Raw genomic sequence first — 13,140 nt, forward strand, 5'->3', positions numbered from 1 at the left:
GGCAAGGGGGAGTATGAAGTAAATCACTTGGCCTTTTTTCTACATCACACATGAATGCATATGCACCCATACGTTGGCAACTGATCTCTTGTTTCAAGAGATTCTACTGCAGATGGTTTTGACAGCTTTGAAGCCAAGGTTAAAAAAAAAAGTCTGGAGCTTGAGATGCAGAAGGTTTGTCAGAGACTTTGGAATCAGAAGTTTCAGTTGACAATGAAAGCTTGCATAAACACAATTGTAATACAGATTAAGAGCGGGATCCTTGTTGGATCCTACAGAAGGCACAGTACAAAGCACTCATATGGCTACCTCCCCCATCTTCTTTATTACTAAACACACCAGTTTCAAAACTGAAGTTAGGTAGATTATAAGAGCTAATTTTTACTGCTTTGGAACTAAGCAAGTTACTTCCTAAAAGTCCTAATTTTGCTTACAAGAAAGCATTAAATATAGTTGAAGTCTTGTTATAATGAACTTTTTCCAGAACTAGGACTTTTCCTTGCCTGAACTGTGATGTATGCAAACTGGTACATAAGCATAATGATTTAAAGATACACAGGAAATGATTTTTTCATGAAGAAACAGTTTCCTATTATACACACACACATATATATATATATATATATATATATATATATATATATATATATATATATATATATACACACACATATACACACACACACACACACACACACATACATACAATTATATATATATTGCATATGCATATATATATATATATATATATATATATATATATATATATATAATGCATACATACAGATATATACATGTATGTATATATATGTACACACACACACACATATATATATATATATATATATATATATATATATATATATATATATATATATCTATATATATACGTATAGTGGATATAAAAAGTTTATACACCCCTGTTAAAATGCCAGGTTTTTGTGATATAAAAAATGAGACCACAATAAATCATTTCAAAACTTTTCCTACCTTTAATGTGACCTACAACCTGTACAATGCAATTGAAAAACAAAGAAATCTGTTGGGGAAAAAAATATAAAAAATAAACGTACAATACACTGGTTGTATAAGTGTGCACACCCTTAAACTAATACTTTGTTGTGTGTGCACATCCTTAAACTAGTACTTTGTTGAAGCACCTTTTGATTTAATTACAACATTTAGTCTTCTTGGGTACACACCTGCCATCAATTAAAGAGACTCTGATTAACCCCCAAATAAAGTTCAACTGTCCTAGTAGGGTTTTCCTGACTTACTCAGTTGCCTGCTACAGCAAAAGCCATGGCTCGCAGAAAGCTTACCTATCAACAATGAGACCCCTTTGATGGTTTGTAACAGTCAAGAGAAGGGTACAAAAAAAATTTCTACAGCATTGGATATATGATGGAACACTGTGAAGACAGTCATCAAAGTGGAGAAAATATAGGACAACAGTGACATTGCAAAGAACTGGACGTCCCTCCAAAATTGATGAAAAGAGGAGACAAAAACTGATCAGGGAGGCTGCCAAAAGACCCCTGAAGGAGCTGCAGGAATTTCTGGCAAGTACTGGTTGTGTACTATATGTGACAACAATCTCCCATATTCTCCATATGTCCTGACTATGGGGAAGGGTTGCAAGACGGAAGCATTTTCTTACAGAAAAAAAACATCCAGGCCCAGCTAAAATTTGCAAAGCAATACATCAAGTCTCCCAAAAGTATGTGGGAAAATGTGTTGTGGTCTGATGAGACCAAGGTTGTACCTTTTGGGCACAATTCCAAAAGGTACATTTGGTGCAAAAACAACACTTTGCATCACCAAAAGAACAATATCACCACGGTGAAGCATGGTGGTGGCAGTATCATGCTTTAGGGTTGCTTTTCTTCAGCTGGAACTGGGGCTTTAGTCAAGGTGGAGGGAATTATGAACAGTTCCAAGTACCAGTCAGTTTTGGCTCAAAACCTTCAGGCGTCTGCTAGAAAGCTGAAGATGAAGAGAAATTTCACCATTCAACACAACAATGACCCCAAGCATACATCCAAATCAACAAAAGAATGGCTTCACCAGAAGAAAATTAAAGTTTTGGAATGGCCCAGCCAGAACCCAGACCTAAATCCAATAGACAATCTGTGGGGTGACCTGAAGAGGACAGTGCACAAGAGATGCCCTCGCAATCTGACCGATCTGAAGCGCTTTTGCAAGGAAGAGTGGGCAAATATTGCCAAGTCAAGATGTGCCATGCTGATAAGACTCCTACCCAAGACGACGGAATGCTATAATTAAATCAAAAGGTGTTTCAACAAGTATTAGTTTAAGGGTGTGCACACTTGTGCAACCAGCTTATTGTATGCTTTTTATTTTTTCATATTTTTCCCCTAACAGATTTGTTTTTCAACTGAATTGCACATGTTACAAGTCACATTAAAGGTGGGAAAAGTTTAGAAATTATTTATTGTGGTCTCTTTTTCATATCACAAAAACTTGACATTTTAACAGGGATGTGTAAACTTTTTATATCCACTGTACATATATAAGGAATACAAGGACGAGCTACAGAAGCATTAGATGCAAGACATCCAGATTCCATAATAGCTTCTTCCCACATGCTACCAGACTGCTTAATAACAAACCCATAGCCTAATGTGCTACATGGGTAAAACATTTGTGAGCAATGTCACTGTTGTTTACATAAACTCTCCGAACAGCTCATTTCATATGTCTCTATCTTCACTAGGAAAACTGAACTGTAAGTTTATGGTATATATTAGTGGTGGGTAAGTTTACATGTCTCTCTGTTATAGTACTGCTTTTTTTTGCGTATTGTTATATTTCTACCGAGTCTATCCCTGCTGTTGTATTCGTTGCATTTCTGATGTAAATACAGCTTACAAAAAGTAAATAAAGTAAAACAAATTTGAATCATTTTTATTATTTAACTTTTTTTTTAGTTGAATCTTCCCTTCTACAAACGGTCATTCATATGGTTCGAGCCAGAGTGTCAACATTATGTACAGTGATATTCACTTTTTCCTATGTTGAGCTGTAGGACAATAAAGTTTACTTTGACTTTCCTGTCTCATTATATTTGGTTCTTATTGAATTTTTGCAGTTGTTCATATCCAAAGTGGCACACTGGTTAGACTACATGTACAATAAAACTTAAAATACAGGAAAGGAATATGTGTAATGTTAAAAAACAATATATATATATATAAAATATATAAGCCCTGTAGCTGTATATGCTGTAAAACATCAGGACAGAAATGTTTCACATCTTAGATTCTTTGCATCTGATACCGGCGTATTAAAAAGGGTTGGGGAGGGAGAAACTTGGTATTATCTTATATAGACTGAATGCAGTACCGTGTTAATGGTGACTTCAAAATTCTTAGCAGGCAGGTATAATTCTAGGTTCCGCGTTGCTTATGACTGCTGGTATTGTGCAAGTGATTGTATTTAAAGAGTCGTTAGAATTCTGAATGTTTCTTTTTAACCCCTTGAAGGCATGTGAACAGAATGAGGCACCACAGGTAAATTTCCATATACACTGTTCCCTACACTTGAAGCGAACTTCATCTTGTGTTTTTTTTTTTTTTTTAATTTGCTAAAATTTGGTCTAGAGTCTGAGATGCAGAAAGTTCTCCATTCTTTGAACCAGAAAGCTGAGTTGACAATAACTCCTTAAATAAATGCAATTTTAATGACTGCTTATATAAATCCATCTCTAATTTCTCATTCTTCTGTATGACAGAGCAGTAAAAAAGAAAATTCTACATAAATCTTGCAATTGGAAAGGATATAACCTTGACATACACAACAACACACTTCTGGTACCAGTCGTGTGGAGGGATTTTAATCTCCACAGGAACATTTATGGAAAACTATGCACCATTCTGACAGAAGGGTGGCTTTATGAAATCAGTAACCACAACAAGAAATTCGCAATAGTTCCACAGTAGGAAAAAGATGACACATCTGAACAAAACAGTTTCCTCAGCGAAAATGGATCAAAAGTATACAAAAAGCAGTATATAAATATTAGCATATGCAAATGCTACAACAGCAATAACAGGGAAATATATTTATAGTTATAAACAAAATCCTACAGCAACAGAAGAGGAGAGAAATGTTTTTTCATGCAAAAGTGTGCCATCAAGAAATTCTTTCCAAAACAGATAACTTTTGACAGAACAAATTAAAAATTTTAGTAAAAAAGTTACCAAAAACAGTAAACAATTACTGGAAAATCACAGTAAACTGCAATGTACAAGAATGAATCACTCATAACTCTCTAAAAAAATGAATAGAAATGACTGACTGGGTCCATATGGTGACTGTATGAGTACTTTATGAGGAAGTCACCATCTCCCCCCCCCCCCCACTAGAGTCAAACAAAAAAACTTCTCCTAAGCTGATTACAACCTCCTGAGAGAAGGTATAAACAGCTTCACATCCCCCTCCACAGGAGTTGGCACGTATGTCCAGACTCCAAATCTACACCAAAGTACTATATCAGCATTTATATAGCTGCATGGAATCAGGAATACCAGACAGGACAAAATCATCGTCCTCAAGGACGAGTAAACCTGTCTGGTGGACATCTACAATAAACTCTATAGTAAAAGAAAAAAATTGCTGTCCAGCACCAAGAAGGAACAGGTGTCTAATTGGAAGCCATCTCTCCTTAGCCTAAACAAGCAAATAAGAGCACTAGTGAAATCCTCCAAAGCAAACAGAGTCCAAACTGGCCACATCTACTAAAGACAGTCATAAGGCTTTCTTCACAACCCTGTAGATATAGCCAACCTGCTGGCAGACATATTCAGTGAAAACTTCATTCCTCTGTCGTCCCCCCCCCCCCATCAGTAAAACTGAAAATCCCCAGTACCGGCCCCCTTCCTCTTATCTCTAGGGAGCAAGTTATCACTGCCCTCTCAAAGGCAAAAATACAGCCTCCATGGGACCCGATAACATCTCAGGCTGCATCCTACATGAACTCAGGCAGGAACTTGCAGCACCATTAGGCAGCCTATTCAACCAAAGCCCGAGTACAGGTTTCATCCCAGCTGAGTGGAAGACAGCTACTGTCATCCCTTTGCACAAAGGTGGAGCATCCACTGATCCTGGAAATTACAGACCCATCAGCCTAACTAGCCTGATCTGCAAGGCCATGGAACAGATTATCATGGACCTCATTAACAAGGACATTGGCAACCTCCACACACTTGATCCCACACAGTTTGGTTTTGTCAAGGCAAGGTCATGCCTGTTAAATCTGGTCGACTTTTTTGAGACTGCCTCCAAGGCAACAGACAAGGGGAAGACAATGCACACCGCCTATGTTGACCTGGCCAAGGCCTTCGATACTACTCGGGTATAATAGATAAACTCTCTCAACTAGGCATCAATCTATATGTTACCAGATGGGGAGCAAACTGGCTCACTGATAGAACCCACCTAGTCAAAATATGGGAAGCCACCTCAAGTAGTAGACCCATAACAACCGATATATCCCAGGGATCGGTCATGGGGCCTCTGCTGTTTGGGATATACTTCTCTGAGGTGCAGGCCAAATCTAGTGGGCTATGGCTGACCCAAGTTTGCAGAGGACTGCAACCTGCATGCTCCCATCAATTCCCCTGGTAATGTGGACATCCTCCAAGAGGGTCTCACCCAAACAAATGACTAGTGCCAGAAACATGGCCTCAAACTGAATGCCAAAAAATGCATCATCATCCCTTTTTGGGAGAATGATGTCCCCACAAATTTTCACATTGATAAGGTACCAAGCACGCAATCAGTTGTGAAGGACTTGGGCACTCAAGTTGATAGCAAACTGACTTTTGACCACCATATTGCCTCCATTGTATGGAAAGCTTTCTACATCTACCCTACACAGATAGGCTAAAAGCCCTATCCCTCTACTCAGTCTCCTACAGACTCCCTATCCCTCTACTCAGTCTCCTACAGACTCCTCACAGGTAACCTCTGTCTGGCATACAAAGCAATCTCAGACCCAGCCCTGATAGGACTACTGCATATCCACAAATTAGGCTCCACTTGAGTAACCCACAGATGCAACCTCAACCTGGTCTGTGACATCAATAGGACTTGTTGGCGGGACATATTTGTGTCCCAAAGACTCTCCCTTTTGTGGAATAGACTCTCTCCATGTAAAGCAGAGTACCTCTCATTAAACCTTTTTAAGCGCATCCTGGATAACTGGATAGGGAAGAAAAAATACACCCATGGGATTCCACCTGTGTCCCTGCTTGACAGTGGCATAGGGTGCTGACTTGTTGGAACATGGGCTAAATTCTTGGCTAGACTTGTAAGGGCCTCAGGGCCAATAGCCTAGTAACTTCCTATGATACTAAATGAAGATCCAGAGTGGTGCATCATGGGATAAGGGTAGGTACCAAGCAGCCTGGGAAATTTTGAAATTTAATGCAGTTTGATTACCCGCAATTATATGCGTTACTGAAGATAGACATGACAGCAAGCTTTGTGGTCAGCAAATTACCCAAGTGTGCTTATATAGTTAACTACATTCTGACTCGCTTTCTAAAGAGAATATGTCAAAACAGCTACCAGCCAGACTTACGTACGCATGACATGACTACATAAGCACACACTGAATGCTTTGGGATTGCAAGTCTTACCAACAATCACATTTTTGAGAATAAAAACAGCACTCTCAGGTTAGCCAGCATTAGAGTTTGAATTACAAGTGGCACCATAAGGTAATGCACTGTTTACCAGATACTGCTACATGGGCACAGGTTCGTGCTTTTTTTGTTAGAAAAGATTGTGAAGTATCATGTAGTGCAGCAATCCCTTAAGAGATAAGGAGGCCTGCCTTGTCATTACTCCATCGGTATACAGCTTCCCTAAAGTCTGAGTTCAGAGTCTCTCAACGTTACACCTTGTAACTCTGCTCCAAGTGGTAAATACATAGCCTAAACACTAATCCCTGAATATAGCCAATGTAGCCATGTTCCAGCCAAACCACTGAAGCTACAATGTGTGCTCCAACCAATAACCCATGCTCCCCCACTGATGATGCAACCCGCACTCCACCCACACACAGTGCACCTGTGCGCAACCTACAGGAATACTGCATATGCTGCAACCAGCAAGCACAGCCTATGTTCCCTTCTGTGAGAAAGTTCCTGATTGCCAACTTCAGTAAAGGTATATCCTGTTCTCCATTTCTTGAAGGATTAGCAATCGGAACCAACACCTACTCTGCCATGACAGCTAGCATGTCCTATGCCATACAACAGAGAGCATAAAATGTGCTACAGATGCAAAGTAAGAACAGTGAAGTGTCATTTGTAGCATCTAGAAATAAATACTAACAGGCTGAAGATTCAGTAAACATTATTCAAACTTAAAAAGAAACACGATTTGTTAAGAACAGTTCCATAGTTCTCAAGTGGCAGTTAATTAGTCTGTCTGTTCTCAACTCTCTCTCTCTGCCACTCATCAGTTAACTACATTGCATACCAGTTGTCAGATTGGAATTTTGCAGTCACTTAATATTCTAAGCACACTAAACCCTGTGGGTGGTGCATACATTTCTGGTTGCTTTCTCTGCATTTTGATATTAATTTTCTTTTCAGAAACAAAAGCATTTTGTACTGTGTGTATGAAGCTGCTATTGAAGTACTGAGATGTAGGTGGTATACCACACTTTTAGACAAACTGTAAGCTATAATTTTAGTATATGATCTGCAATAATAATCCAGATTTTGATCTCCTTGATGTGACTACATTTGACTAATTAATTTTATAGTTCCCCTGGAAACGGAACACAGGAGTTTCTTTCAACCTTTTGGAACAATGTGGAAATCATCAAGCAGACTAAAAAGGAAATGCAAAAAAAATGAAGAGGGGGAGGCTGTCCTAAAACCACTGTATATTTTTAAAAACGTGGTGCGACTAAGATATAAGCTAATATTTTCTTTATTTCTGTAACACATTACTTCTAACAGGAAAGCTGACTGACAGGTCAGCCTTGTCTGGAGAGATCATGCAAATATGTCCATCTTCCAAAACCAACTGTATCAAAAAGAAAAAAAACAAAAAAAAAAGCAAGTTAAAATCTGTAGCATCAAGAGGTCATTACCAAATTTGTGGCAGCTAAAAGCAGATGACTATTTGTGCTATTTTGGAAACTTTTGGAGTAACCAGGAATATACCAGCAACCCAAGCAGACATTTTCCTGATGTCTCACTGGTGCACAGCCAAGGTCTCAAACAGGAAAGAAATATTAGTCCATTTACACAGGTAATTCCAACAGGAAAGTGAGAAATCGGTCAGAAAACATCCCTCAACTAAGCAGAACAACAACAGTATATACAACAGGCCTAGAAATAACGGTGTAGGAAAACAGGTGAAAGATGTCAATACCACTGTCACTGTTTCACAAAGCCACGGAAGATGCGTGCTAGGAGAAACACAAGAATCTGGGTGACAAAAACAATAAGGGGTAGGTGTGAGGTGGCTAAGAATTAACTAGTTAAACCAAGTACAGCATGACAAATTGTTAATAAACAGCTATAACATATACAAGTAGCTAAAACACAAGTCTGCATGCTGTGAAGATCCAGATAACTGAATTTATGTAATAGGATCAACATTCCAAATATGCAATGCAGCAAGTCTTAAGCAAGTGATCATACAGTTTTGTTTAAAAAAAAAAAAAAATTAACAGAAAGACAATTCAGATGAGCCTCTAAGCTAGATACGAAGGAAAAGGCAAAAGATTCCAGCTAAACCTCTTACACATAAATGGCCTCCTCCTCACCGGACTAGAACAAATGTATACATCCAGTACAATCACAAAGTAACTTTACTGTTCTCTTTTGCATTCACTGCAAGATCAGAAATTCAAAGCCTTGCGTGCAAAGACATCTATCTATAAAAAACTGAGAAAAAAAATTCTGCCCAAATACCGAAAGAATGTGTCACAAAGGGTACCACCAATACTCCCCTCTTCTAGTATCTCAGTAATCCTCATCACTAAAGTCCACAATGGTGTCTAATTTTCCCTTCCTTCACCACATTTTCTCATTTCAATATATGAACACATGCACACATTTAGAGATAAAAGGGTCTTTCCTTAAAACACACAATTTTTCCACTCTCCCTTTTTCTGTATACATTGCTTATTTCAAAAATGTATGCCTCTTTTATACTCAGACATGCCAGTTACACTATATTATTAATGGAGTTGCATTTGCAATGAAATAATTATTTGCAAATAAAATGACAATGCATCACCTGAGACAGACGCAGTGTTATATATCTGAAACCTGACAAAGCTGTCTCAGAGCATCTCATTTTGACCAATAAAACCCTTACAGGGCACAATAACTGGCCAGCCCTGCTTCCACATTTTGTAAACAGCAAGTTACTACTCAGATGCACAGGTTCTACCCTGAAAAGCTCAGTAATGGATGATAAGACAGATACATTCTCACATTCTTTACATTACTTCATTTAGCTGGATCAGCTTGGTTTTCACAGCTGACTTTTGTGTGCAAACAAACTAGTTTCAAGACAGCTGCAGATGGCAAAAAAGTGCACTGTCGCTGAAGGACACCTGGAAAAATGTCTCGTCTCTTGCTTATCTACATGCTGACATTAAGAACCCACAAATGAAATGTGTTGGGTTATAGTTTTAAGAGTCATTGAAATGAAAAAAAGGTGATGATGGAAAAATCAACCGAGAGCAAGTAGTGAAAAATTACTAAAGTGCCATACATTCAGCTACCTGTTAAAAGGTCTGCCATTATAAAACGCAATCACACAAGCTCTGATTAAGTCACCACAACGTCTACTTTATCTCTACTGTTTTATTTAAATACACTTCCTACTGTTACTGCACTTGGCCTGGGAAGAAAGATAATCTTTACAACTGTAATCAATCTTTCATGTCAAAGAAAACATCTACCACACCTGACAGTCTCATGTCACGTTTCTAGAGCAGGACCATACTGGTAAATGGCACACAAATGTTTCACTCTGCAGGGGATTTTCTGTCCATGTCCATATCTGTCACCACCCCTTCCCCTCAGTGCAAAGAACAAGGATAAATGCAGACAGAAGTTGCTAAAACTTACAGTTATATACGACAACGTGGTATGCTACTGTGTATGACAACGCTGATCAAAGGTCTGCACACAATTACATTTTGCACAAATCAAAATTTATGACAGACTGTGTTTCAAAGAACAGTTAGAAAGATGGTACATGAAGCTCACCTATAAAACAATAAAAGGAGGATCCAGGGCACATTTTTTATCATTTGCCTAGCCTTATTTAGAGCACTATGTTTCTAGTTTCACTCGAAATTTCTATTCGATGCTCAAGAAACACATTTAGCTAAAATAACACACAAAACAACAATAATGTGCATAAGTCAGAATGTATATGAAAATCTCACATACAGTGATGGCTATAATTAAAATACATACCTTTATCTCTTTTTTTATTTACAAAGCAAAAACGATACTTTTCCCAAGAATACATAATTCATATTTTTGAGTTGTGATGGTCAGATTATTCACTCGTGTTTACCTGCCATGTCCCATGCACTCCAACACACAGTTTAAATATCATCAGAAAGACTACAAGGATTACCAGATTTAATTAAATGGGGCCGGAACTCAAGTGACCAGTAAGGCAAACACACTTGCACAATCCGGAACAAAAACTATAAACACAATCACATTCACACAATAAAACTTATAAACAACATACATGGCCAAATTCACATGTATAAGCAAATTACACACATCCAGTCTCAAATTTAAGACATGCAGACCTCACATCTACAACTAATCTTCTATCTCTTACATATATATATATATATATATATATATATATATATATATATATATATACATACATACACTATATGTGTGTGTATATATATATATATATATATATACACATATACGCACACACACACACACACACACACACACACCCACACCAAGCACACAGCAACACTCACAAAGTATAAAATAAGATACATAGAACTGTCAAACTACATAAATACGGCCACATTCAAACTATATACATTCAGCAACTTACACACATCAACAAATGCAAACTATAAGGAAAGCCACATTCAGAGTAAAACAAAGACTACATCCATAGCCAGAGAGGACAATGTACTGCCTGCATAATACACCAACACACATAAAAGGCACACAGAAATAGACTCCTATTTCTTGATGCACACACACACACACACACACACACACACACGCACACACACACGCACACACGCACACACACACACACACACACACACACACACACACACACACACACACACACACACACACACACACACACACACACGCACACACACACACACACACACCTCCCAGAAATATGGAGGATTGCCAAATCATATGTCTTTGGGATGTGGGATGGATGAAACCATCACCCAATGAAAACCAACAATATATGCAACTTTTTAAGCTCCTATCAACAGAAACTGGCCTACATAAAATATAGATGCACATATTCGTACACATACACAAAAATACATTTACAGATAAATCAACTTCAATTTACTAACACAGGTGTGCATATTCTTACCAGTCTTATTTACACTGCAGTACATTCCCAGAGGGAGATGAGCAACTAGAAGTTATAAAACAATAAAGAACTAGCAACATTTTAAATTTACAATATTGTGCTCCTTACCTGTTTCCACAGAAAGGCATCTTTCATGTTTAGCCTCCATGACAGGATCAGATGGATACCAGAAAGAATGATCCCACTGATCACTGCAGCTCTCATACGGACAGGCAGCAGCGTATAGATAATATAGATAAAAAAAACGCTCCACCAAATTCCCTCTGAGGCACTGCGGGGATTCACCATCAGTACCCCAAAAACCTGCACCACACACAGTACCAGGATGACAAAGTAACTGATGATCCACATGTAGTCTTGGTGGAACCCATTCTGGTTGCAGAGAGCCATAAGGACCAAGAATGCGACCAAGGCCAAGGACAACACACAGACATAGGCAATATTTGGTCGACCATAGACACAATGGAATGCCAGCATCACCACACAGACACCCACCAACACACCCATTAGCATCATCAAACTGCTTTGGTTCAGCTGGAAAAAATAGCGCTGATAAAGCTTCTCCAGTTTGGCTGATTGGAACTTTTTTGAATGGAACACCTGCATCACTCTGGCCCAGCATTCCCTGGCTGTAAGGTGGTCATTGTCCTGCTGTTCCCAGCCATCCTGGTCAGGGCTCTTCCTTCCCCTGAAGTCTCCATCCTCAAAGCCTAAATCCACTGCTCGGAGTCCCACCTCTCCACATGTCTGAGCAGCTTTGCCTAATGTTTTTCTACTGTAGTGGTCCTCCTGCCAAGCACAGCGTAGTCCAAAGTTTCCTCTGTTGTTTCTCTCCATTTCTGGGTCCCTCAAGCAGCTCATATACCGAGGTTTGCAAAATGAGGTGGTCTTTCGCTTGCTTTTCTTCCCATTGCGCTCACCCCAGGCAGTCTTGCGGTCATCTACTTTAGGAACCAGGATGCCACTGAACCACGACATACTGATGGCAAAAAGAAACATGCTATAAGTGACCATGGATTAACATCATGGAGTTGCTGCATATATTTTACTGATGAGGCATTTATGACACAGTAGACTTGAAATGAAAATAATCAAGAGTAAAACTATGGATGCACTGCACTTGTCTCCCAAATTAAAACAAAATATATGAACACTTCTCCCTAGCTAGCAGGCATCAAACTGCAGGAATAATAATGCATTAGAATCTGTGCTATAAGTAGTTACTGCAGCATACAAAGTTATAGGACAGACCCCTTCAGAAAGAAAAGAGAATCAATTTACAAAATCTGTAATGGTATTAAGTTAATAACATTGTACGTATAAACTGTTTAAAAAACCAAATACACACACACAAAATCAGAAACATGAAATAAACAAAAGTCACCAAGACTTGGATAGGATTAACACAAGAACTAGAAGAATCAACAAGGCCTGCAGGTAACCAAACTGCAGAATGGAGTCAGACTCTTATGGATCAAAAGATCAGGAGTGAGGATAGTGGCCACAGTGAAAACC

At 38.6% G+C, this 13,140-nt stretch overlaps 1 protein-coding gene across 1 annotated transcript in view; it reads right to left on the bottom strand.

Annotated features, from left to right (window-relative positions):
* Window positions 1-13,140, bottom strand: part of ADCY6 (adenylate cyclase 6) — a 1,739,117-nt gene that overhangs the window by 1,318,639 nt on the left and 407,338 nt on the right. The window contains exon 3 of the mRNA XM_044083802.1: window positions 11,734-12,604. Coding sequence (XP_043939737.1) covers window positions 11,734-12,603 — 870 coding nt within the window. The 5' untranslated portion in view covers window position 12,604. The remainder of the gene's footprint in view (window positions 1-11,733; window positions 12,605-13,140) is intronic.

The sequence above is a fragment of the Protopterus annectens genome, chromosome 9.part0 (assembly GCF_019279795.1).
Source record: "Protopterus annectens isolate FY-2018-M chromosome 9.part0, PAN1.0, whole genome shotgun sequence".
NCBI lineage: Eukaryota > Metazoa > Chordata > Ceratodontiformes > Protopteridae > Protopterus > Protopterus annectens.